This window comes from Malaclemys terrapin, chromosome 1 (genome assembly GCF_027887155.1).
Source record: "Malaclemys terrapin pileata isolate rMalTer1 chromosome 1, rMalTer1.hap1, whole genome shotgun sequence".
Lineage (NCBI taxonomy): Eukaryota > Metazoa > Chordata > Testudines > Emydidae > Malaclemys > Malaclemys terrapin.
The window spans coordinates 236,284,186-236,307,928 of NC_071505.1; the positions used below are offsets into that span (position 1 = coordinate 236,284,186).

The 23,743-nt window shown below is 45.6% G+C and overlaps 1 protein-coding gene across 1 annotated transcript in view; it reads left to right on the plus strand.

The window, feature by feature from the left end:
- The window catches only part of NPAS2 (neuronal PAS domain protein 2), a 151,723-nt gene that overhangs the window by 109,397 nt on the left and 18,583 nt on the right, over positions 1-23,743 (plus strand). Inside the window, exons 10-16 of the mRNA XM_054009832.1 lie at positions 75-181; positions 1,787-1,934; positions 4,545-4,626; positions 5,641-5,782; positions 8,998-9,107; positions 9,306-9,398; positions 22,761-22,907. Of these exons, the coding sequence (XP_053865807.1) occupies positions 75-181; positions 1,787-1,934; positions 4,545-4,626; positions 5,641-5,782; positions 8,998-9,107; positions 9,306-9,398; positions 22,761-22,907 (829 nt within the window). The remainder of the gene's footprint in view (positions 1-74; positions 182-1,786; positions 1,935-4,544; positions 4,627-5,640; positions 5,783-8,997; positions 9,108-9,305; positions 9,399-22,760; positions 22,908-23,743) is intronic.

Sequence of the window (23,743 nt, forward strand, 5' to 3'; positions counted from 1 at the left end):
CCTATTTAATAGAGGAAAAGTTGCTGTGTGTTTCATTGTTTTGATGAAATAATTTGTACTGTGCCCATATGCAGAGCGCCGCCTATTATAGGATACTTGCCCTTTGAAGTGCTGGGTACTTCTGGCTATGATTATTACCACATAGATGACCTAGAACTCTTAGCAAGGTGCCATGAACACTGTAAGTATTGTATAGTGTAAGCTCATATGAATTCATTGGCATGCCTGTTCTCAGTAAAATGCAGCTTCAGTTAAGATAGGTGTAAACTTGGCGGACCAGGTTCTTACCTCTGGTACACTGCTATAAACCTGTGAACTGACTTTAGTGGACTCGTTTCAGGTAGCTGATAAGACTTTGGCCTAGAGTTCTTTAGCACTTAGAAGGCCAGATCCTGCTTTTGTTATTCACACAAGTAGTGCCAATGACAAGCAGTCAAGTGGACTCATTGCATGAGTGAGGCAACCAGGATTTGAGCTACATTCTGTTATTCCAGTAAACTCACAGTCTTGGAGAAGGTCAGACTTTATTATCCCTGGTGTTGTTCAATATATATTTAAAATCAGGGATTATTTAAATGTATTCTATTAGGATTTTTAAAAAAACACCATTTGCTAAGTGAAGAAATATAAAAATCAAGCAATCTTATTCAAATAATGCTTATAGCATTGATGGTAATGTCTCAGTCTTATTACTCCGCTATGGAGTGAACACCTTCAGTCAAAATTAGTTTTGGGATTTTGACATTAAAATAGAAGGCTAAATGCATTGAAGTGTGAGACCCTTGATGTTAATAAAACTAAAGCAGGGGTGAATTTGGCCCAGGAGGGTTTAAAACATTCAGGACAAGTGTAAACTACAAAATTAAGTTGACCTAAATTACATCAATGTACAGTCACCACAGCTTTTGCGTATCCACACTAAACTCGTTGTGTCGGCGGTGTGCACCCTCACCAGGAGCACCTGCACTGATTTAACTGCCAGTGTGGGGCATTGTGGGACAGCTTCTGAAAGGCAGCAACAGTCGATGTAAGGAACACAGTCTCTAGTCTACACTGACATTGCATCGACCTAGCTACATCAACCTAAGCACTACTCCTCTTACGGAGGTGGAGTTCTTAAGTTGGTGTAGTGAGCAAGTTACATCAGTGGGAGCTACATTTTAGGGTAGACACTTACAGAGTTAGGTTGACGGACCTAGCTGCCTTGCGTCGACCTACCTCTATAGTGTAGGCCAGGCCTCAGTCATGTCATCTCTGAAATCTTGACTGGCTGGGGAATTCCATTCAGTTTCAAACAATTTTCGTCTATGCCTTAAGTCTATACACTGAGATAACATAAGGCCAAATTTTGCACTGATTTGAACTATGTCATAGAAGCCAGTGGATTTGCACAGGGTGTAAGTCTGCACAGGATTTAGTCCACCTTTTAAGGCATTCATATGCTGTATTTTTCTGCTATGGAACTCAGACCTTTCACATACAGTATTATAGTCTTAGAAATCAATGCCAGGAGCTTATTTGGCTAATTTGTGACTGGCACTTAAAACACAGAAAGAGTTATATAAAAGTTGTAGTTATTAATACATGGACATAGTTAGCATTCATCATATTTGTGCTATTTATAAGTATACTGTTGTATATTTAAAATTTCAGAAAGGGATACCTGGTGACATACATGATATGTGCTTTTACCATAAATCCCAGAGAGATTTCTTATGAAACTTTTAAAAAGATATTTTTCACATTTTAAAATTTGTTATATGCAGTGTCCATTTTCTACTAACAGTGATGCAGTTTGGCAAGGGAAAGTCTTGTTGTTACCGGTTTCTGACCAAAGGACAGCAGTGGATCTGGCTGCAGACCCATTACTATATCACCTACCATCAGTGGAACTCCAAGCCAGAGTTCATTGTATGCACACACACCGTAGTAAGGTAGGAAAAAGACGTAGTTATATTTGTCACCATTGTAATCAAGTCAGACTCTAGGGACCTAAAAGCACAAGAACATATGGACATTTTAATGATTTCATAAAGTCCCCTTAAGAGTCTTTCACATAACAAAACTGAAGTCTGAATTCTGTAGAGAAAATAAGCTTCATTAAACAAATATGATCAGGTTAACTCTGTCTTCATGCTGCATGTACCATATGAGAACAAAATTTATTTGTCAGTCATCAGACTCTTAAAATCAGGGGCCAGATTATTGGTTGCATTTGGCCCCCTGTGCGCCAATCCTACGATAGAAAGGGGCCGTGAAGTATCACATTACAACTACTGGAGAATTCCCTCTTCTAGGTGTAACCCACACACCTCCTGGGTGTGGTGTTTTGTCCCATCTACTGGCACTGAGGCCGAGAAAGAGAGAGAGATTAATGAGTTTGCTCTACAGCCTTAGCTAACAGCCATATTTTTTTAGCTCATGCTCATGCACTAAGCTCCAGATACCCCAGGTTCGATCCCAACGCTTGGGGTCTGTCACTGTTATAAGTGGGGGCTCATCTGGGAGTCTCTGAAGCTTGTGATATGCTTACTTAGTTAGGGGAAGTATGTAACCACACACCTCCTGAGTGTGGTGCTCTGTCCCATCTAGTGCCATGGGGAGGGAGGGAGAGAGAGAGATTGATTTGCTTTACAGTCATATGGCTTTTGGCTCATGCACTAAGATCCAGAGGCCCCAGGTTCAATCCCACCCGCTGACAACTGGGGTCTGGCAGTGTTACATAGGGATCATCCATGCATGCTGTATGGCAAATGTAATGGCAGTAGGCCGCCTCTCTAACAGCATCTGACACAAGCGCCAAGGCTAAAGAAAAGAAAGAGTGAGGCCACAATATTGATTCATTCCAGCTGTTCTTGTCTGGGGGAGTGGCCCCTTGGGGCCAGAGGTGACTAGGAGTAGGTTAAAGCAGTTGACCAGCTCGCAAATAGGGAAATTGCAAATTTGGCTTAAAGCTACCTTTCATCCCCATCCCCTCTGCTCAGCTGGAACAGAAAATCAGGACATTCAACTGTATAAAATAGTACAATACAGCTTTTGGGTGTTAATGCAGTGTAGGTGACAGGGTATTTTCAGTGTTGCTTTTGAAACAGACCCCCAATAAGGAGGAGGCATCATTCCCTGCTTCCTACACAGTATTAACATAAAGAAGAAAATTAAAAAGCTTCAAGCATATTTCAGAGTAAATAAAATTCTGATGTTTTGGGGACTTAGACAATCACAAGCCACTGAGGTCCTGATTCTGTCCCCTGTTCCAGCCCCGACACCCCACTCCAGGAGCATAAAGAGGTCACAGTAGACTAGGCAGGAGAATCATAGGGCTGCTGTAAGTGGCCCGATGCTGCCCAGGCCCCGTAGGATCCAATGTAAGGGGTGTGCTAGGAGCAGTTGTAGCACTCAATGCAATGGGGTTGTAAGGCTGCAGAGCAGCCGATAGACAGCCTGCTTAAGAGTGGGGTGGGATGGAAGTGAGTGATGAAGGTTTATGTGGCAGTGGGGGAAAACAGGCTTAACTTAACACTTAATTTTCATTTCCTGACATTCTAATATTTGGGTTTTTTTGAAGTGTGGAACTTTTGTAAAGAAATTGTAACATTGTTTTGAGTTGGACTCAGGGCCGGTGCAAGGAAGTTTTGCGCCCTACTTCCACCTTTGCCCCCCCCCCTCCCAGCCCTGTGGCAGCTCCCCACCCTGAGGCACTGCCCGCACAGCAGCTCCCCCCCCCCGCCCTGAGGCACCCCGCAGCAGCTCCCCCCACCCCAGCTCACCTCTGCTCCGCCTCCTCCCAGAGCACGCCGCCCTTGCTCTAATTCTCCTCCCCTCCCAGGCTTGTGGCACCAAACAGCTGATTGGCGCCGCAAGCCTGGGAGGCGGGAGAAGTGGAGCAGCAATGGCGTGCTCAGGGAGGGGGCATAACAGAGGTGAGCTGGGGTAGAGAGCCCTGCGTCAGCTTCCCCCCGCCCTGAGGCACCCCCGCAGCAGCTCCCCACCCCCCCGGCCCGGGGAGCCGTGCAGTAGCTCCCCACCCCCGCTCACCTCTGCTCCACCTCATCCCTGAGCACACCGCCCCCGCTCTAATTCTCTTCCCCTCCCAGGCTTGTGGCACCAAACAGCTGATTGGCGCCGCAAATCTGGGTGGCGGGAGAAGTGGAGCGGCGACCTCGTGCTTGGGGAGGGGGCGTAGGAACGCTGTAAAAAAAATTGGGGGCACCGCTTTTTGGCGCCCCAAAATCTTAGTTCCCTAGGCAACCGCCTCGTTTGCCTAAATGGTAGCACCGGCCCTGGTTGAACTCCAACAAAACACACTTTCAGCCTTAACGCTTTTTTAACAAATGTTTTGTTTGTGAATGGATATATAGAGGGGGTTGAGCAGAAATTGAAAATAAAAACACAGTCCCTCAAATCATATGCATTAAATGTGACTTGATTTCATTTATCACATAATGATTTACAACAACATATAATGTTGCTCCGTTTGTTTAAAATGCATTTTATAAAATAAAATAATGAAATGTTACTCATGTAGAATTATATTTTTCAATTAGTTATGCAGATGTTCGAGTGGAAAGGAGACAAGAACTGGCCTTGGAAGCTGCACCCTCAGAAGTTGTTTCTTCAGCACTAAAGGTATAACCAGATATGTTTTTCATAAACATGCAGTAATTGTGACCCATTGTGTTAACATTTCCAAAGATCTAGTAGCAATGCTGATCTAGACATATTACCTGAATTTTATACTCCAGAATTCATTGAGCTCTTGAACAATTATTTAAGTGAACTGGAGATGAGCATAAAAGGACAAACTTAGAGATCAGAGAGAGTGGTGAAACACAAAGCCTGGGCATTGGCATTGTAAGCTTTACCATGCGTCCTTGCCAACATGCTACAATTTGACCTAGAGGGACCATTTCTGAGAGTGAGATTCCTTTTGGAAGGATCATCTTGAGATTGTTTTTCATGCACAAGAATACTGCATCCTGCATATGAATGCAGAGTGTACAAAAGTTATTTATAAGCAGGACCCTGTCACGATAATACCTGAGTCTTTCATGTAATATATCGCAAAAAGCATCTGAAATCTCCCTAGATCAACACATGGTGATACCAAGATAAGCCAATTTTAGAAGGAAAAATTCACTCCTGTGTTGACTTGTCTGCCAAATTCCTGCCTAGAGTGGATCAAAGAGTCACATTTATTACAACCTGAAAAACAGGCTTTAAATGAAATTGCCAACTCATCCTTAACCACACACTGACATGCGTATGTCTGAACCTGTCCAAAATGTACTATCTGAAGAACAAAGGGTCCAATTTAGTGCATTGCTGAGTGGTTCTGGGTGTTGTCACTCACCACTGAGTGAAGAAAGAGATTCTGCAACTCAAAGGACTGGACTAAAATTGAATAGCCTGCAAGATCTTTCCACAACAGTAAAAGCTCATTCATATGCAATTGGAAGGTATAGCAGAAGTAGATGTCATAGACATTCTGGCCCAGGTCCTCTGCTGCTGTAGATTGCAATAGCTTCATGGAAGTCAGTTTATACCAGCTGAAGATCTGACCCTACAAGTACTGTTAGATACATGACAGAACACCATACCCTGTCAGATGTAATATGATGGGTTTTTTTTTTTTAATTTTAGGACAGTGGCTTAGGCTTGAATGCCGAACTGCACTTTAATGCGCTTGAAATAGGCGTCTCAGTTCTCAACACTAGTCGGACACCCTCTGTATCATCTAGAAGCTCACGCAAATCTTCCAACACTCCCATGTCTGACCCTGCATGTAAGTAATGTTATTATGGAGCTCCTGTATCAATACTTTATTTTAAAATTAGCTAAATTACCCCAATTATCATTCCTGGTGGTATAGTAGTTACTGGTGAGATGCTGAAGGTGCTGACGACATGTCCATTAATTCTATCGCCCATGGACGGGTATGTATTTAATTGAAGGTGGTAAAATGGGCTGATGTAATCATCCATCTCTTTGGAATAAAGGAGGCTAGTTATGAAGCCTGTTGCTGTTGAGTTCTATGGAGATGAAATTTACAGTTGCTAGGCACAGTTCCAAGCTATAATATTATACTGTGTTGGAAGTTAGTAAGGTCATCAGCTGGAAAGTTCTGAAACTCAAGGCTAAATTCAGAAGTCATGCATAAGGTTTTAGTAAAGCCCAATGGTTCTCAACCTATTTACTATTGTGGGCACATGCAGCCTACAATGTGTTATGTGGGTCGCATCCAATACTACCTGTATAGCCCTTAGGATGTCACATGGGCCACAGCTCTGTGCTGATTGGACCACAAGCAGCCCACGGGCCACAGTTTCAGAACCACTGGTACAACCAAATGCACGGTGATACACGTAGGAACAAAGAATGCAGGTCACACTGACAGGGTGGGGGACTGCATTCTCGAAGCCATGATTCTGAAAGGATTTAAGGGTCATGATCGCTATCCAACTGAATACAAACTCCCAGTGAAATGCTGTGGCTGACAGCATTAATACAATTTTTGGAAGTACAAATGGAATTCTGAGTAGGAGTAGGGAGGTGGTATTACCTCTGCATAAGGCATTGGTAAGACCATATCCCCACTACTGTGTCCAGGTGTGGTGTTTGCACTTCGAAAAAGAATGTTGAAGAGGTTCAGAAAAGAGCTACAAGAACGATTGAAGGTCTGGAAAACATCCCTTACAGTGAAAGACTTTAAAAGCTCAGTCTGTTTAGCTTGTCAAGGAGAAACTAAGAAGTGAATTGATCATAGGGTGTGAGTACCTATAGGGGGAGAACAATTCTGATAGAGGGCTCTTTAATCTAGCAGGACAAAGGTATAATGAGCTCTAATGACAGGAAGTTAGAGCTAAATAAATATAGACTAGAAATAGAGTACAGATTTTTGTTAAGGTAATCAACCATTGAAACAACTGATTGATGCATGTGGTGTATTCACCATCACTTGAAGTCTTTAAATCTAGATTGGCTATCTTTCTAAAAGAGATGCTCTAGCTCCAACAGAAGTTATGGGCTTGATGCAGGAATTATTAGATGAAATTCAATCACCTGTGTTATGCAGGAGGTCAAACTAGAGGATCATAATGTTCCATCCTGACCTTAAAATCTATGAAGTGGTGTAAGTTAGACTCCCATACATGCACTCAGACCCAGGGCTGGCTCCAGCTTTTTTGCCGCCCCAAGCGGCGGAAAGAAAAAAAAAAAGGAAAACCCGATTGAGCTCTCGCTGAAGTGCCACCGAAGAGGAGGAAGAGACGGCGTGAAGGACCCACCACCGAATTGCCGCCGAAGACCTGGACATGCCGCCCCAACAACTGACTGGCTACCACCCCTTTCTATTGGCCGCCCCAGGCACCTGCCTCCTTCGCTGGTGCCTGGAGCCGGCCCTGCTCAGACCCCATACCTGCACACACTTATGTATCCCATAAACTCCTGAGGCAGAACCCAAGGGGTGGCACAAAGGTGCCTTTAAATGCTAGGTTTGTGTTCTCCAGATTTGAAGGCATCATTTAGAGCAGGGGTTCCCAAACTGTGGGCCATGGACCAAAGACGGGCCACGACACAGTCCCGGGTGCCCCCTAAACTGTATATATTGGTGGACTGGAGGCCAGCCATGGCCCCCACCCAGGGCTGGAGGAGCCCAGCATCTTCGGTGGGTGGCAGAGGGCAAAACAGAGCCACTGGGTGATGGGCGCAGGGTGAGGAGAAGGGGCTGGCCCTGAGAGGCAGCAGCTCCCAGGGCAGCTGGAGGAGGCTGGATGGTTCGTGACCATTCCTGCTCCAAGCCACTGCACCCCATGATCCATGGCTGTCAGGCCCCCTGGGGTATTGGCCCCATGCCTACCCCTATCCCCACAAGACCAGGGCTCAGCAGTGTTGCTCTGTTTCCACCTGGACAATGCTGTGATCTGGATTGTCAGGTGATGGCCGGGCCTGGCCCGAGTGCCTGCCTTTGCCTGGCACTGGTGGCCCCCGAGCCCTTCCCTCATTCCCAGGCAGGGAGTGTCTGTGAGAGCACCTGCCCTGCCCCTTCACTCTCTCGCTGGCTCTGGCCCCTGCTGAGGTGAGGGGCCGTGCACGTCCTGCGGTGCCCCTCTCCCTGACAGATGCATGTTAACAGTGGGCCGCAGTGCCTATTGCGGCTGCACAGGTGGGCCTCAGAGGAAAAAAGTTGGATAACTCCTGAGTTAGAGCAGCATCAGGCCACTCTGACTTAGGTCAGCAGTAACAGCCCATGGGTGACGTTCTGATGGCCCAGGATCACTGGAGCTGAAGGCCCTTTAGCCGTGCCCCTGACACACCTGGTAAACAACCTCCTGTCATGTGGGCTGGAACAGAGTGCCATAGAACCAGCTGTGCGAATTCTACTCCAGCCAGAGATTCACCTATGAAAGAGGAACCTCACCTGCTCTTTTGGGACACCTTTTTGGACCCTTTGCTGCACTGGATGGAGCACAGGCTGAGTCTGGTCCAATATATACCTTAACATTTGTGTGGATCCTCATTGTCAGCTGTCAACTGTCTTTGGAGTCATTGATTCCCCTTGACTCCAGTTGGAGTTTGATCAGACCCTATATTCATGGGCAGTGGGTATAATAGGCCAGGGGAGGCTCTGCCCTGGTGCTGCTGTGGCCGCCAGAGCCCCAGTTGCGAGATTTTGGGGGGAAGTTTTTTGCTTATTATGCCCCATGCGGCTGAGGAAGCGTTATGGGATATCCAGCTTCCCAGGTTCATTAGTAATCTCCCTGGACTCAGGCCGAGCGGGTTGGGGTGCTTGGGCCGCCAGCCGGCCTGGGGCTCCTCCGGCCCGTGGGCAGGGTGCTCAGGGCTCCAGCTGCGGGAGTGGGGAGGTGTGGGCAGAAGGGGCGGAGCTGGGGCTAGCCTCCCTGAACTGCCGCCCATGCCTATATTATTACCAACCATATCTCATCATTTTAATTTTATATGGTGATTATTCTTAAATACGAACAAAAAATTCTCTTACAGCCACACCAACAAAACTGATCTCAGAGTCTAACATTCCCTCCTTGCAAAGAACACCCAGCATACAGCAGGATTCATCCATGCAAAGACTCAGTCAACCTGTCACTATTCAGGTAGGTTTACAAATGGGCATCAAAATAAATGGAATTTACAAGGAGGAGTTAGATAAAAAGTCACATGTAAAATATGCCACAGGTTCAATTCAACAAATAAAGACAGAGCTATGCAAAGGCAGTCACATTAGGAGAAGACCTGAGATTTAAAGTAGCCATGCATATGAATAAAGTTTGTTTTATTTTTTTTAAACCTAGGCGTCTTTGCCTTCTCAGCCATCATGTGAGCTTCTCCCACAGCAGCTGCTGGCCCAAGCAGCTTTGCAAAATCAGCCTACATCTATGGCACAGGTTAGTTGGGGGCTTGAAACTGGAATAGGTTACTTAACCATCTCATGATGTTTTCCCACTTCACCAACCAAAGCAAGGAATATAGGGACCCTCCCAAGTAATTGTGTCCTAAAACTACACAGGCTATAAAACTTATAGTGTGAATGTCCTCTGGATTCTAAACACACACACTTACTTAAATCTACCAATCTGTTGCTGAGAATCTTTTTAAAAAACAACAAAACATTACTCTTTTACAAAGACCCTTAATATTTGTTTTGCTCTGATGATGCGGAGAGAACCAGCATCAAAGAAAACACAAATTCAACAAGTCCCATTCCCTGAGTTATGCCATATCAGTGTTGATGCAGATGAGGGACTAACTCCTCCATTGGGATCCACCAGCATGGATCCCAGAAGTGGGTTTGGTTTTTGCTCTGAATATCCAACTGGTCTAATAACCATACAGGTTCCCTTGGTACTTGATTAGAAGGAATAAAGAATTTCAATACTGTGTTTTCTCATAACATTGTTTCTGTCCTTCCACAGTTTCCCAGCGATGGAGCCTCTCCTGGCTCTGTCGCACACCTCTACTCCTTCTAAGAAGCATATGTTGTTCCCTTATAGCTTATGCCCAGGAGGACCACTGATTTAAAATAACAAAATCCCATTTCTCCTTTAAGTTTAATTTGCCTCCATGACTCCACACCAGTGTGTAGTGAATCAGTAAATAACAACCCAATTTATCATCTCTTAGCATTAATTTTCTTTTGCAGATGTTCTTGTCTGCTAGTCTCAAATAAATTTTGAAACAAAATTTATTTAATTTTATTTTTATATAAATTCGAGTATATTTCCCTCTTGAATTTCTGTATTGACATTTCTTCTCTGCCTTCAGAAATGAATCTAGAGAGGAGATGCCTCCTTATTTGTTTCCCACCAGCCCCAGCTGTCCCACCTCATCTCATTGGGATCCTAATTCCATTCCTTTCCACTCCAGTTCAGAGTATAATCTATTCTGTTCTGTTCAGGTTCTTATACCATGCCCATCACCATAATATCTGAGCACTCTCCAGTCATGCCTTAAGCAATTTGACAGACAAATATTTGTTCTCTCATCCTCTCCCCACAGGAGAAGCATGTGCAGCGGAGTGTCACATTTTGCATGTACTGCTCAAACCCTCCCCTCCTCCTACCTCCACTTTCTCCATATAAGATCTCACCAAGAGAAAACTGACAAAATACAATGTGACCATCTACCTCCCCTCAGCTTGCCTTGCCTTCCCTTCCTACAACTCTCACCTCTCTTTCCCCTGCCACAAATTGATAGGTCAGTTATTGGTTCAGTAACAGAATGCCTATGGACTGGCTGAAGTTTGATTAAGTGGAAGCAAACCTGTCTCAACAATGTTATCTAGCAATCATCTTTTGGACAGCTAGGCTTAGCCAATCATTACAGCAAAAGCCCAAGGGGCAGGACTTTTTCACTCATTAATGCTTTCACTGAGGACTGCAAATAGACCACGGCTAAAGTCAGGCTGTTGTCACTTTCACCCTACATAAGAGATCTCTAGAAAAAGGTAGCAAGGAGGATTAAGTTACAGAGAACTAAGGCCACCTGATCTTGAATGAGGTTATCCACTTGGGGGTTTAAGGCACTTTAACTTATGCACATTGATCATAGAATCATAGAATATCAGAGTTGGAAGGGACCTCAAGAGGTCATCTAGTCCAACCCCCTGCTCAAAGCAGGACCAATTCCCAGCTAAATCATCCCAGCCAGGGCTTTGTCAAGCCGGGCCTTAAAAACCTCCAAGGAAGGAGACTCCACCACTTCCCTAGGTGACGCATTCCAGTGTTTCACCACCCTCCTAGTGAAATAGTTTTTCCTGATATCCAACCTGGACCTCCCCCACTGCAACTTGAGACCATTGCTCCTTGTTCTGTCATCTGCCACCACTGAGAACAGCCGAGCTCCATCCTCTTTGGAACCTCCCTTCAGGTAGTTGAAGGCTGCTATCAAATCCCCCCTCATTCTTCTCTTCTGGAGACTAAACAATCCCAGTTCCCTCAGCCTCTCCTCATAAGTCATGTGCTCCAGCCCCCTAATCATTTTTGTTGCCCTCCGCTGGACTCTTTCCAATTTTTCCACATCCTTCTTGTAGTGTGGGGCCCAAAACTGGACACAGTATTCCAGATGAGGCCTCACCAATGTCGAATAAAGGGGAACGATCACGTTCCTCGATCTGCTGGCAATGCCCCTACTTATACAGCCCAAAATGCCATTAGCCTTCTTGGCAACAAGAGCACACTGTTGACTCATATCCAGCTTCTCGTCCACCGTGACCCCTAGGTCCTTTTCTGCAGAACTGCTACCTAGCCATTCGGTCCCTAGTCTGTAGCAGTGCATGAGATTCTTCCGTCCTAAGTGCAGGACTCTGCACTTGTCCTTGTTGAACCTCATCAGGTTTTTTTCGGCCCAATCCTCTAATTTGTCTAGGTCCCTCTATATCCGATCCCTACCCTCTAGTGTATCTACCACGCCTCCTAGTTTAGTGTCATCTGCAAACTTGCTGAGAGTGCAGTCCACACCATCCTCCAGATCATTAATAAAGATATTAAACAAAACCGGCCCCAGGACCGACCCTTGGGGCACTCCGCTTGAAACCGGCTGCCAACTAGACATGGAGCCATTGATCACTACCCGTTGAGCCCGACAATCTAGCCAGCTTTCTATCCACCTTACAGTCCATTCATCCAGCCCATACTTCTTTAACTTGGCGGCAAGAATACTGTGGGAGACCGTATCAAAAACTTTGCTAAAGTCAAGGAATAACACATCCACTGCTTTCCCCTCATCCACAGAGCCAGTTATCTCATCATAGAAGGCAATTAGGTTGCAACACTATGCAAATTTTTAAAGGGCATTTTTCTTTTGGCAGACAGAAGGGGAATTTAGTATTTTCATGCACAATTCTGTAAGTGTTGCCCAAAGCAAATATTTGCAATGTTAGGTGTTGCTCACCTATGAATTTTGTGCTGTGCAATTTAGGAAGGGAAAAACAATTGTAAAAACAGAGGGGGAGTTTCCCGTGACGCTTACGCATTCTTTTCTCTGTTAACCCCATAGCCTTAATTAATTCGCCTTAACTTTCCTTAGTGTCCCCACGTTACTGAAGACAATCCCTAAGAGTTAGTTATTTCTTGTCTTCCTGAATTCCTACAACATTTTACTCTATATCTGTTTCAGGAAGTCACACCTCTGCTAGAGGCAACAAAAACTTATGGTTTGGCTCTTCTTTACTCTAATTACCAAATTAAATTTCCATCCACTTTAAGATCTCTTTACACTGCCAGAACCATGGGCAGCGGGTGACCTGCTGGCTCGGGGAGGCTATCCCCTGGCCAGCCTTGCCCCCCTTCCCTTACCAGAGCCCAGACCCCCCCCCCTGCAGCCATCAGTCCCCCTCCTCCCAGCATGCCAGGCAGGTGGCATGCAGTAGCCCCCTCCAACCTCTCCCCTCCCCTGAGCACAGGGCAGGCAGCCCACTCCCCCCGTGAGCGCCAGGGGGCTCCCCAGCACTGGGCGGCCCCAGCCATCCCAAGTCCTGGCCACACCCGAACTAGCCCCAGCCCGCTTCCCTGAAGAGGAGTAGCTGGCCTGCCTGGGCTGGGGCCAAGGGGGAAGGGCAAGCAGGAGGGGACCTTCTGGTGGAGCGTGGGTGGGGCCATGCTGGGCTGTTTGGGGAGGTATAGCCCCCCCCCCCCGCCTACAATACGTTTCACCCATGGCCAGAACCTTAGTGTAAACTAGACTTGGGCTTCAAGAGCATAGGCGCCGACTGTGTGGGTGCTCTGGGGCTCAAGCACACATGGAAAAAAATAGGGGGTGCTCAGCACCCATGAGCCATAGTGGTTCCTGACCCCTGTCCCCCCAGAGTTTCATACCGGAGGTCTGCTCACAGCACATGCCCTAGACCCAGACGGAGCTTGAAGCCTTGGCTACACTGGTGCTGTACAGCGCTGCCACTTGCTGCGCTTAGGGATGTGAAAAAACACCCCCCGAGCGCAGCGATTACAGCGCTGTAAAGCGCCAGTGTAATCAGAGCCTGCAGCGCTGCACGCTCGCTCGCAGCGCTGCTAGCTATTCCCCTCGGAGAGGTGGAGTCCTTACAGCGCTGTGAGAGCTCTCTCGCAGCGCTGGCGTTGCGACTACACTCGCGCTTCACAGCGCTGTGAAGTCCCGAGTGTAGCCAAGGCCTCAGTGTGGAAGGTGATGAGTTCTGTGCTGCTCTCAGCTTCCACCCTGGGGGCAGGGAGTTTGTTTATAAACAGAGGCAGGGTGATTAAGATAACAAAAGGCCTGTCATTAAATTAAATTAAGGATCATTAGATGATCCTGAAAGCATTGCCAGGCGCGCCAGTTAAAAGATAGGAAACAAAGGTTAGGAATAAATGGTCCATTTTCAGAATGAAGAGAGGTAAGCAATGGTGTCCCCCATGGGCCTGTACTGGGACCAGTGCTGTTCAACATATTCATAAATGATCTAGAAAAAGGGCTAAACAGTGAGGTGGCAACATTTGCACAGAATACAAAATTACTCAAGCTAGTTAAGTAGGGTTACCATATTTCAGCACTGAAAAAAGAGGACACTCCACGGGGGACCTGGCCCTGCCCCAACTCCGCCTCTTCCCCACCCCCGGCCGCACCCCAGCCCCGCCCCTTCCCCAAAGTCCCTGCCCCAACTCTGCCCCCTCCTCTGAGCACCCTGCATTCCCCCCTTCTCCCTCCTGCTCTGATCTTGGTTGGGGGTTGCTAAGTGCTTCCCTGCTCCCCACTCGCCCTGCAGCCTCTGCACCCCCCCCACCACTGCAGCCTCTGAGACCCCTGCTCCCCACTTGCCCTGCAGCCCCTGCACACCCCCACCCCTGCAGCCTCTGCGTCCCCCCACCTGCCCTGCCCCTGCGCTCCCCTGCACCCCCTGCAGCCTCTGCGCCCCCCCACCCCTGCAGCCTCTGAGACCCTTGTTCCCCACGTGCCCTGCAGCCCCTGCACCCCCCCACCCCTGCAGCCTCTGACCCCTGCTCCCCACTCGCCCTGCAGCCCCTGCACCCCCCTGCCCTGCTGCTCCTCACCCTGCAGCCCCTGCACCCCCCCGCCCCTGCACCCCCCGAGACCCCTGCTCCCCACTCACCCTGCAGTCCCTGCACCCCCCCGGCCCCTGCACCCTCCTGTCCCTGCAGCCTCTATGCCCCCACCTGCCCTGCTTCCTCGCTTACCGGGCAGCCTCTGCCTGGCGGGGGCTTCAGACGCTCAGCGGTGACCGGGGTGGCGCGGGTCCCTGCAGCCCTGGCCACAGCCTCCTTCCTGTCGCCGCCGAGCACGTTCCCCGGCCTGTTGTCCCCGCCGGAAACAGCTCCCACGGCGCCGGGTTCCAAGCCGTGCGGGGCAACGGGGCCACAGCAAGGGTCCCCGAGTGGCCGTGGGGTGCCCGCCCGTGGGAGAAGCCCGAGCACCCCCTGCCCGAGCTCGCTACAATGTAGCCGGGGCGGCTGGGCTGTGCTGCGGACCCAGCGGATTGTGCTGGGACCAGGCAGACCGTGGCTTATGCCTCCCTATTTCCCCGGACATGTCCGGCTTTTTGGAAATTCCCCCAGGATGGGGATTTGAGCACCAAAAAGCCGGACGTGTCTGGGGAAATCCGGACGTATGGTAACCCTAAGTTAAGTCCAAAGCTGACTGCAAAGTTACAAAGGGATCTCACAAAACTGGGTGACTTGGCAACAAAATGGCAGATGAAATGCAATGTAAATGCAAAGTAATGCACATGGCAAAATATAATTCCAATTACATATACAAAATGTTGGGGTCTAAATTAGATGTTACCCATCAAGAAAGAGTCATTGCAGTAGTCTGGAAGCACTATGCTTCCATAGTACTGCAAATTTATAAGAATCTTTCTCACTGTGCCTGTATAATCCGGAACTGTGGAACATTCATTCTCCAGCTTCAGAAGATGTAAAAGTTATCTCCAGTCATCAATGGGATAGACACAACTAAATAATGTAGCTGTCCTTAATGTGCATCAAGACCATACTAGGCAACTAGATATAAATAAGATTGCTGATAGTTTCATCTAGAAAGCATCAGTGAGACGTAATGTCTTTAAACTGGAACGTTAATGAAGACAGCTTGTAGGTGATTGCAATGATTTTAATATACTGTAATTCATGATAATGTAATTATGGTCATAAAAAAATTATTAAAATAGTAAAGATACCGATGATAAACACATATTCAATAACTAGAATATGAAAGAAGTGTATAAATATGCTGAAAATAGCCTCCCCCCAAAACTGGCAGAGCCCCTTTCTCCCCCCCCCCCAAACATATACACCTCTTCAGAAGCACCCACTAGCAAAAACAAAAGTCAGCACCTATCAGCAGTGCAAGTAGGCCAGTACGCTCCAGTATGCCATATCAGCAAGATATTTATAGCCGGAACGGCATACTGGAAAGACACAGCAGCAGGCCCCCGGAGGAGAGGGCTCGGGGGCAAGGCTAGGAATTCTGCTCCTTTCCTTGCTGGGAGGGGCAGCAGCAGGGAAAGGAGCTGAACGCCGGCAGCTTCTCTGGCGACTGTACCACCCGCAGCCTCGCCCCCCAGCCCTGTCCTCCGGCTTGGCTGCTGCTCTGGTACACAGAGGGAAGACGGAGACGCAGCTCCGTGGAAGGGCAGGGGGCGGGTCTGGGGGTTCTGCTCCTTTCCCCGCTGCAGTTCCCGGGACAGCCCTGCCCTGAAGTCTCCGGCGCAGCAGGAGGAGGACAGAGCCCCCCTGCCCCAGGTAAATGGGATGGATGTGCAGACAGGGAGAGCATGGGGGCCCCAGGCAGGGCTGGCTCCAGGGTTTTGGCCGCCCCAAGCAGCCCAAAAAAAAAAAAAAAGCCGCGATCATGATCTCGGGGGCAATTTGGCGGGAGGTCCTTTGCTCCCAGCGGGAGTGACAGACCGTCTGCCGAATTGCCACCGAATACCTGGACGTGCCGCCCCTCTCCGGAGCGGCCACCCCAAGCACCTGCTTGCTAGGCTGGTGCCTGGAGCGGCCCTGGCCCCAGGCTGGGGGCAGGGTGGTGAGGAATCACATTGAGGGTCACGTGCCTCCCTTAGCTAGTGCCCTTGCCTGTACTGGTAAGAAATGGATTTTACTTGCACCACTGGCGCCTGTGTGCAAGAGTATGTCTACACACCCAAAAAAACCCAGCGGCAACAGGTCTCAGCCAGGTCAACTGACTCACCCTCTCGCTGTAAGGCTAAAAATATCTTTGTAGATGATTGAGCTGGAGCCTGGACTCAGACCCAGCAAAGGGGAAGGATCTCAGAGCCCAGGCTCCAACCGGAGTGTCTACACTGCTATTTTTAGCCTGCCAGCACAAGTCCCAGGAGCCAGTCAGTTGACCTGGGCTTGGAGACTCACTGTCACGGGAGTTTTTGCAGTGTAGATGTACTCTAACTACTTTGCCTATGAGGACTTTATTTTAAACAAATATTTTTGTCCTGGCCTAAATACAGTTTTATGTATGACCTGCTTGCTAGCCTATGGTTTTTAAAATGAAATCTAAAAGCACAATTATGACTGAATGTAGTTTGAATGTAAATGATCATCTTAAAAAACAAATCCTATCTATTAACATATTAGTTGATTTGTCTTTTTTACAGTAATGCACTAAAAAATCCCACCAAAACAGAGTGCATGCTAATGAATAAATAATAGTCATTATTGTGTCTGAGAATGCACAGATGTTACTAAAAAGGAGAAAGAAAGAGTAGAAAGTGTTGCTGTCTTTCATATCAACACAACAAATCGGGAACAAAATGATAAGCTGCATCCAGATATCTCACAGATTTTGTCTTTCAGATTTAGCCATATTTGTTATTTATTGTTGTCTGGAAAACTGGTACTTTGTGATTTTCACTTTTCTGAGTATACCACAGAAACTTAGAATTATTACAGTGAGATCAGTAATTTAATCAGGCACTGATGTTAGAGTTAGAATAAAAACAACAAGGAGTCTGGTGGCACCTTAAAGACTAACAGATTTATTTGGGCATAAGCTTTCGTGGGTAAAATCCCACGTCTTCAGATGCATGGAGTGAAATAGTTAGAATAGTATGTGGAATGCCTTGAGTTGAGCTCTATCATTTGTTATAAGGTTGACGCTTGTTTCCTAATTAGTTGAAGAGCTTTTGAGGTAAATATTGTAAGGTACAGGTTCAAGGCTGCTCGCCTATCCTCTTAGGAAAACAATGGAACCTTTTCCTAGTAGGTGCCTTTGCTAGGCTGTAGTATAACTGTTTTCTACACTAAATCACAGGATGGCAGAAAGATTAATTGAACAAAAAAAAAAAAAAAGTGTTTCTAAACTTCAGCCTTTAGTGACATATGTTTAACAAACCAGCTAATTGTTTTTGTTTAAATGTGCTAGTAAAAGAAGAAACACAAAGAGGAAAATATGGAATGAAATAATAAAAGTGAATCTAGCTAAATATGAGAACATGCTGATTGAAATAAATCATCAACATTTTTAATCAGAAGCAATGTCTTTTGGCTTTTACTTTCTACAACAAATTTAAAACTAATATCTAGGCATACAAATTATTTATTAGAAAATTATTTGAGGAAAATCACATTTGTTTCCCAAAGCATCTAAAAAAAGTCCATGTGAATTGGAATGAGTATTTTATAGCCTGGTTAGGCAGTCGGAATGAACCATTTGCCGAAAAAAAAAATTTCTTTCAAAACTGTCTGATAGAAGAGATGCCTTTTAAGGACAGAGAAGTTTCAAGCCTCAGTAATAGAATTCATATGGGGGAATTAGCTTCCACGAGTGAGTTTTAAAAAACAAACCCACCTCTATAGATCCATGGTGGAGTAGGGATTAGCTTTGACTAATCCAATCACGTACTGCTGGATAGCATAGTTACACTCCCTAATGGTATAGTACCAAGAGGATCCAGAGAAACATTGGGTCAGCTTTGAGCAAAGTGGAGTTTGATGCTCTTTTGGAGCCACTTATCTTGTTCTCCAAACAGAGGTTTGCACTCACCCATGAGTCAGGTTAATATTTTCTATTTGGGATAGAATAAGAGTTAGAGCTAGTCCTGCCCTCTAAGGAATTTCTAGTCTGTTTTCGAGCTGAGCAGAGGTGCTGGATTTAATGTGATGGGGCTATTGTTGAAAGGCAAAAATGTTCTGGATACCAATGCTTTAGGGAAAACTCAACTTAACACATGGTTCAGTATTTGCCAACCTTCAATTAGCACCCTAGGACCAATCCTGCAAGGCACCGATTACTCCTCACTCCTGCTGAAGTCTATGTGGAGACTAGAAATCTCACAGCAACTGAAAGTGGGATGTCCCAATATCTGAGCTCTCCAGGACTGCCAACTAACCTCAACATAGAGCATACTAAATGAATGAGAAGATGGGAGGATTACTGGGGCAAGGAAATCTGTCTGAACAGTGACCTTTGATTTGGTGGAAAGTTACCTCCCCTTCTATATGTGTAAATACAAAGGAAAATCGTTTTAAAGTTCTCTTCCCTTCTCCCCTTCAGAAAGTTTAAATGGATAATTCAGATATTTGCTGGAGGGAATATGGGGGAGGAGGTATTTCCCTTCACATATGGAACTGCTTTAAAGCAAATGAATGAAATCTCAATATCATAGGCTAGATCCTCAGCTGGTATACCAGCATAGCTCCACTGAAATCCAATATGCTGTACAGACTCACCAATACCAGACTGCCCCTTGATTCTTTCCCCCCACCCCTTGGAACTGTAAAGAATGGGGTCTATCAAATGGTCAATCAAAGATGAGACATCTAAGATCACAGAGCACAAACAGAAAAAGGTGACGCTCATCAATACTGGGGTCCAGTCTGCCACTTACCCTGTCCCAAGCTGTGTTACAATCTATGGATCTTTTATAGACTCCTTTTTATCACATTACAGAATATAGTTAGAAATGTCACCATTGACATAAGTGAATCTGTCTAGACAGTTACATATTCCATTACCCCTCCCCCGAAATTTCCAGCTACAAAAAATTTAAACAGTTTTGACCTAATTACAATAGAGTTTAGCACAAGTCTTCAGACAATCATTTTGTTTTGTCCTTTGCATTGGATACATTTTCAAACTTAACATTTTTGGCAAGATGATTCACGTCCCAATAACAAAATCAATTTGCTATCAATTTCCATTGTTTCTTCCCTTACAATATTTTTAACCTACTCCTCTTTTGTGTGGCTTTGGGTAACTTGTTAGTCCCATAGCATGACCTAACAAGCATATATGCAGTTAAAAAACCCACCTTCTGCAGTTCCGAAAATTGATTATTCCCTCAGACATATGCTCAAAGCTAAATGTGTCTTTTAGTTCCCTTGATGACTTCCCTTGAGTTGCTGGGAGCTCTTAGGCCTGTGTGGCAGCAGCATAGTTCTGTCATTAAGTAGGTGGAATTCAGACATGGTGTGAGCAAGTGCAACACCATTAATTTCAGAGGATCCAGCCACTGACATCTTTTTGCCCGGTAGCACATATCCATTTTAAAAGAACCCACTATCTTAACCTCTAATGTCTTTTGGTCAAAGCAAAGCGTTCTTTGATTGAACCATGGGAATCAAAAGATTCCCCCAGGTAGAACTGCATGTTTCAGAAAGGTGAGATACACATTGTGATGGGTTGGATCACAGAAACCCCCTTGGGAGCTGCCATCTGATGTGCAAAGACTACCCCTGCTCCCGTTTTCCCTGCCAGCTCAGGACTCCAGCACCCTGTCTTGCTGAGCCAGACTCTCCCATCTGCTCCAACACGGACCCAGGGTCTGAATCACTTGTCCCAAAGCTGCAAGTTTACCTGAAAACAGCTCACAGAAGTGTACTTGTCTTTAGCACAGATGCCCAACTCCCAATGGGGTCTAAACCCAGATAAATGGTTTTACTCTGCATAAAGCTTATGCAGAGTAAACTCAATTGTTCGCCCTCTATAACACTGATAGAGAGATATGCACAGTTGTTTGCTCCCCCAGGTATTAATACATACTAGGAGTTAATTACTAAATAAAAAGTGATTTTATTAAATACAAAAAATAGGATTTAAGTGGTTCCAAGTAGTAACAGACAGAACAAAGTAAGTCACCAAGTAAAATAAAATAAAATGCGCAAATCTATGTCTAATCAAACTGAATACAGATAATCTCACCCTCAGAGATGCTTCAGTAAGTTTTTTCTCAGACTGGACACCTTCCAGGCTTGGGCACAATTCTTTCCCCTGGTACAGCTCTTGTTGCAGCTCAGGTGATAGCTAGGGGATTCTTCATGATGGCTCCTCTCTCCCCTTTGTTCTCTTCCACCCCTTTATATATCTTTTGCATAAGGTGGGAACCCTTTGTCCCTCTGAGTTTCCACACCCCCCCCCCCCACTGGAAAAGAACCAGGTTAAAGATGGATTCCAGTTCAGGTGACATGATCACATGTCACTGCAAGACTTCATTACTCACTTGCCAGCACACACGTATACAGGAAGACTCACAGGTAAACAGCCATCTGCAGACAATGGGAGTCATCAAGATTCCAAACCATCCTTAATGGCCCACACTTTACATAATTACAACAGGCCCTCAGAGTTATATTTTATATTTCTAGTTTTAGATACAAGAGTGGTACATTTCTACAAATCGGATGATCACACTCAGTAGATTATAAGCTTTGTAATGATACCTTACAAGAGACCTTTTGCATGAAGCATATCCCAGTTACATTATATTCACTTAATATCATGTTTTTATAAAATCATATAGACTGCACAATGTCACACACATTATAGAAAAGTTTACTGATTTTAAAAGAACAGGAGTACTTGTGACACCTTAGAGACTAACAAATTAGAGCATAAGCTTTCGTGGGCTACAGCCCACTTCATCGGATGAGCTGTAGTCCACGAAAGCTTATGCTCTAATAAATTTGTTAGTCTCTAAAGTGCCACAAGTACTCCTGTTCTTTTTGCGGATACAGACTAACACGGCTGCTACTCTGAAACCTGATTTTAAAATGTTACCCTGTAGCTTTTTCCAAAATGTTGCTCCTATTTTTAGAACATGAATGAACTCATCTTATAAAGGACACTCAGGACCTGAGCCAGTGCCCACTGCAGTCAGTGGTAATCTGTCAGTTGACTTCAACGGGCTTTGGCTCCTACCCTAAACACCAGCTAAATACAAGTATTTCTTTGTTATCATACGCTAAAATCTTCTGCAACTATTGAATGAGTTCACATTGTACTGTGTAACTCTAATATTCGATGATTTACGCTCTTATTGAATCCTACTACTGTGATCTCTGTTTTATATAATATTGAGAACTGCCCTCCTCTATTGAGTTGATGGCAGCTATTAACTTGTTATGTCATGTGTGAAAGTAATATAATAAAAACATTAAAATAACTCCGAATACCACTGTGTATAAATACAGAAGGTGTTCACAACTACTGTAACTGGAAATCTCATTATGGTACAAAAAAAATCAATAGAAAAACCTGATATCACACCATCATTTCTACTTGAAAAAAAATAGGGAACTGTTACTACTAGTGTACTCATTTGGGCTATATGACATTCCAAACCAAGACCTGGTCTACACCTAAAACTTAGGTTGACCTAGCTATGTTGCTCAAGGGTATGAAAAATTCACACCCCCTGAGAGACACTGTTGAGCCAACCTAAGCCCCAGTGTCGATACAGCTAGGCTGATGGAAGAATTCTTCCATTGACCTAGTTACCACCTCTTGGGGCAGGGACGGATTCTTTAGTGATAGAAAAATCCCTTCTGTCGCTGTAGCAAGTTTCTAAACTACAATGCAACAGCAGTGTAGCTGCTGCGCCATTGCCACTGTAGTGTTTGTAGTGTAGACATACCCAAAGTGCTCCTAAACTTACTTTTGTGGGATGATGCTATCTTTTAGTGATTGCTCAGGGTTATAGGCTGGTACACAGTATTGCACTAATTCCTCATCTGATTGAGACTTTTTGGTGACACTTAAGTACTAAAGTACCATCTGACGATTAATAAGCTAACGAAGAACCCCCTTCAGGAGGAGATCAATGTAATCAGGTAATATCGATGAAGCTCTATCATTTGAACAGATATGCCTGAGACGGAAAATAGAAAAGAAGATTCTATGGTGTCCAGATGTTAGCATATATAAAAAATATATATTGACTACATTTTGCAAACAAGAAACCTGTACAGAATACAATAGCACAGAGCACAATTCCTACCATAATGACAAGAAAGACACATGGTTGTTTGTTTTCTCTTTTTAAGTTCTCGGCACAATTTAACATGTTCCAGACTATCAAGGAACAGCTGGAGCAGCGAACTCTGATCCTGCAGGCCAACATTCGGTGGCAGCAGGAAGAGCTCCATAAAATACAGGAACAGCTCTGCTTGGTCCAGGATTCCAGTATACAGGTGAGTAATGTCAGTGTCATCACAAGAGGCAAACAGATCATTTTCAGACTCTGTATTTCTTAGTGTGGGCTGTTTTCATTTTATTTTCAGAGTCAAAGAAATCTGAACTTGGGCAAACTAATTCATATGGATCAGGATATCATTCTGGGAGCCTGTCAGTCACAAAAATCAAGACATGCTAAGGGCTGTCTGTATAGGAGGACTTGTCCCAGCAGTCACAAGAAGAAATGGAAGGGCTGGTGGTCTTTCAGATTAGTACTCCATAATGGAGCATTTTATCTACTGAGACTTCTCATCGAAGGGTGTTCAGGCTGTGACAATGGAATCACCACTGCTTTGATGGTGTCTTCATTTCACTAGCTTCCATTCACTTTTTGCTTCAAGTTAGATCTACTAGTCCTCAATATTACGTTGAACAGCTCTGCCTACATCCCTTCTCTACTCTTCTGCACTCCAAACCCTGCATATGCACCTTCACCCAAGCTTGTCTCTTTCACTCACTCCCAAATCAAGTAAAGGTGTAGGATCTGCAAGGGCTTCAGGCCACATATACTTAAGGACAGGGTGGGACATGGGTTTGAAGGCCCTGTTAATGGAAGCAGCACTTCGTAGGTCTGGTAGGGAGACGTTTGAATTCGATTATCTCTGTCCATCATTGATTGTACCCATAAAATTGGGTGCAAATAGAGGGGAGTTACTATCACACAGATTTCTGTATCTGTTTGAGTGGAATATGCCATATAGAGAACACAGGCGTGCTGCATGATGTAAGCATGGAGGGACTTCCTTCTGCTCCCTGGAAGGAAGGGAGCCTGTAATACAGCCTCCACTTTCTC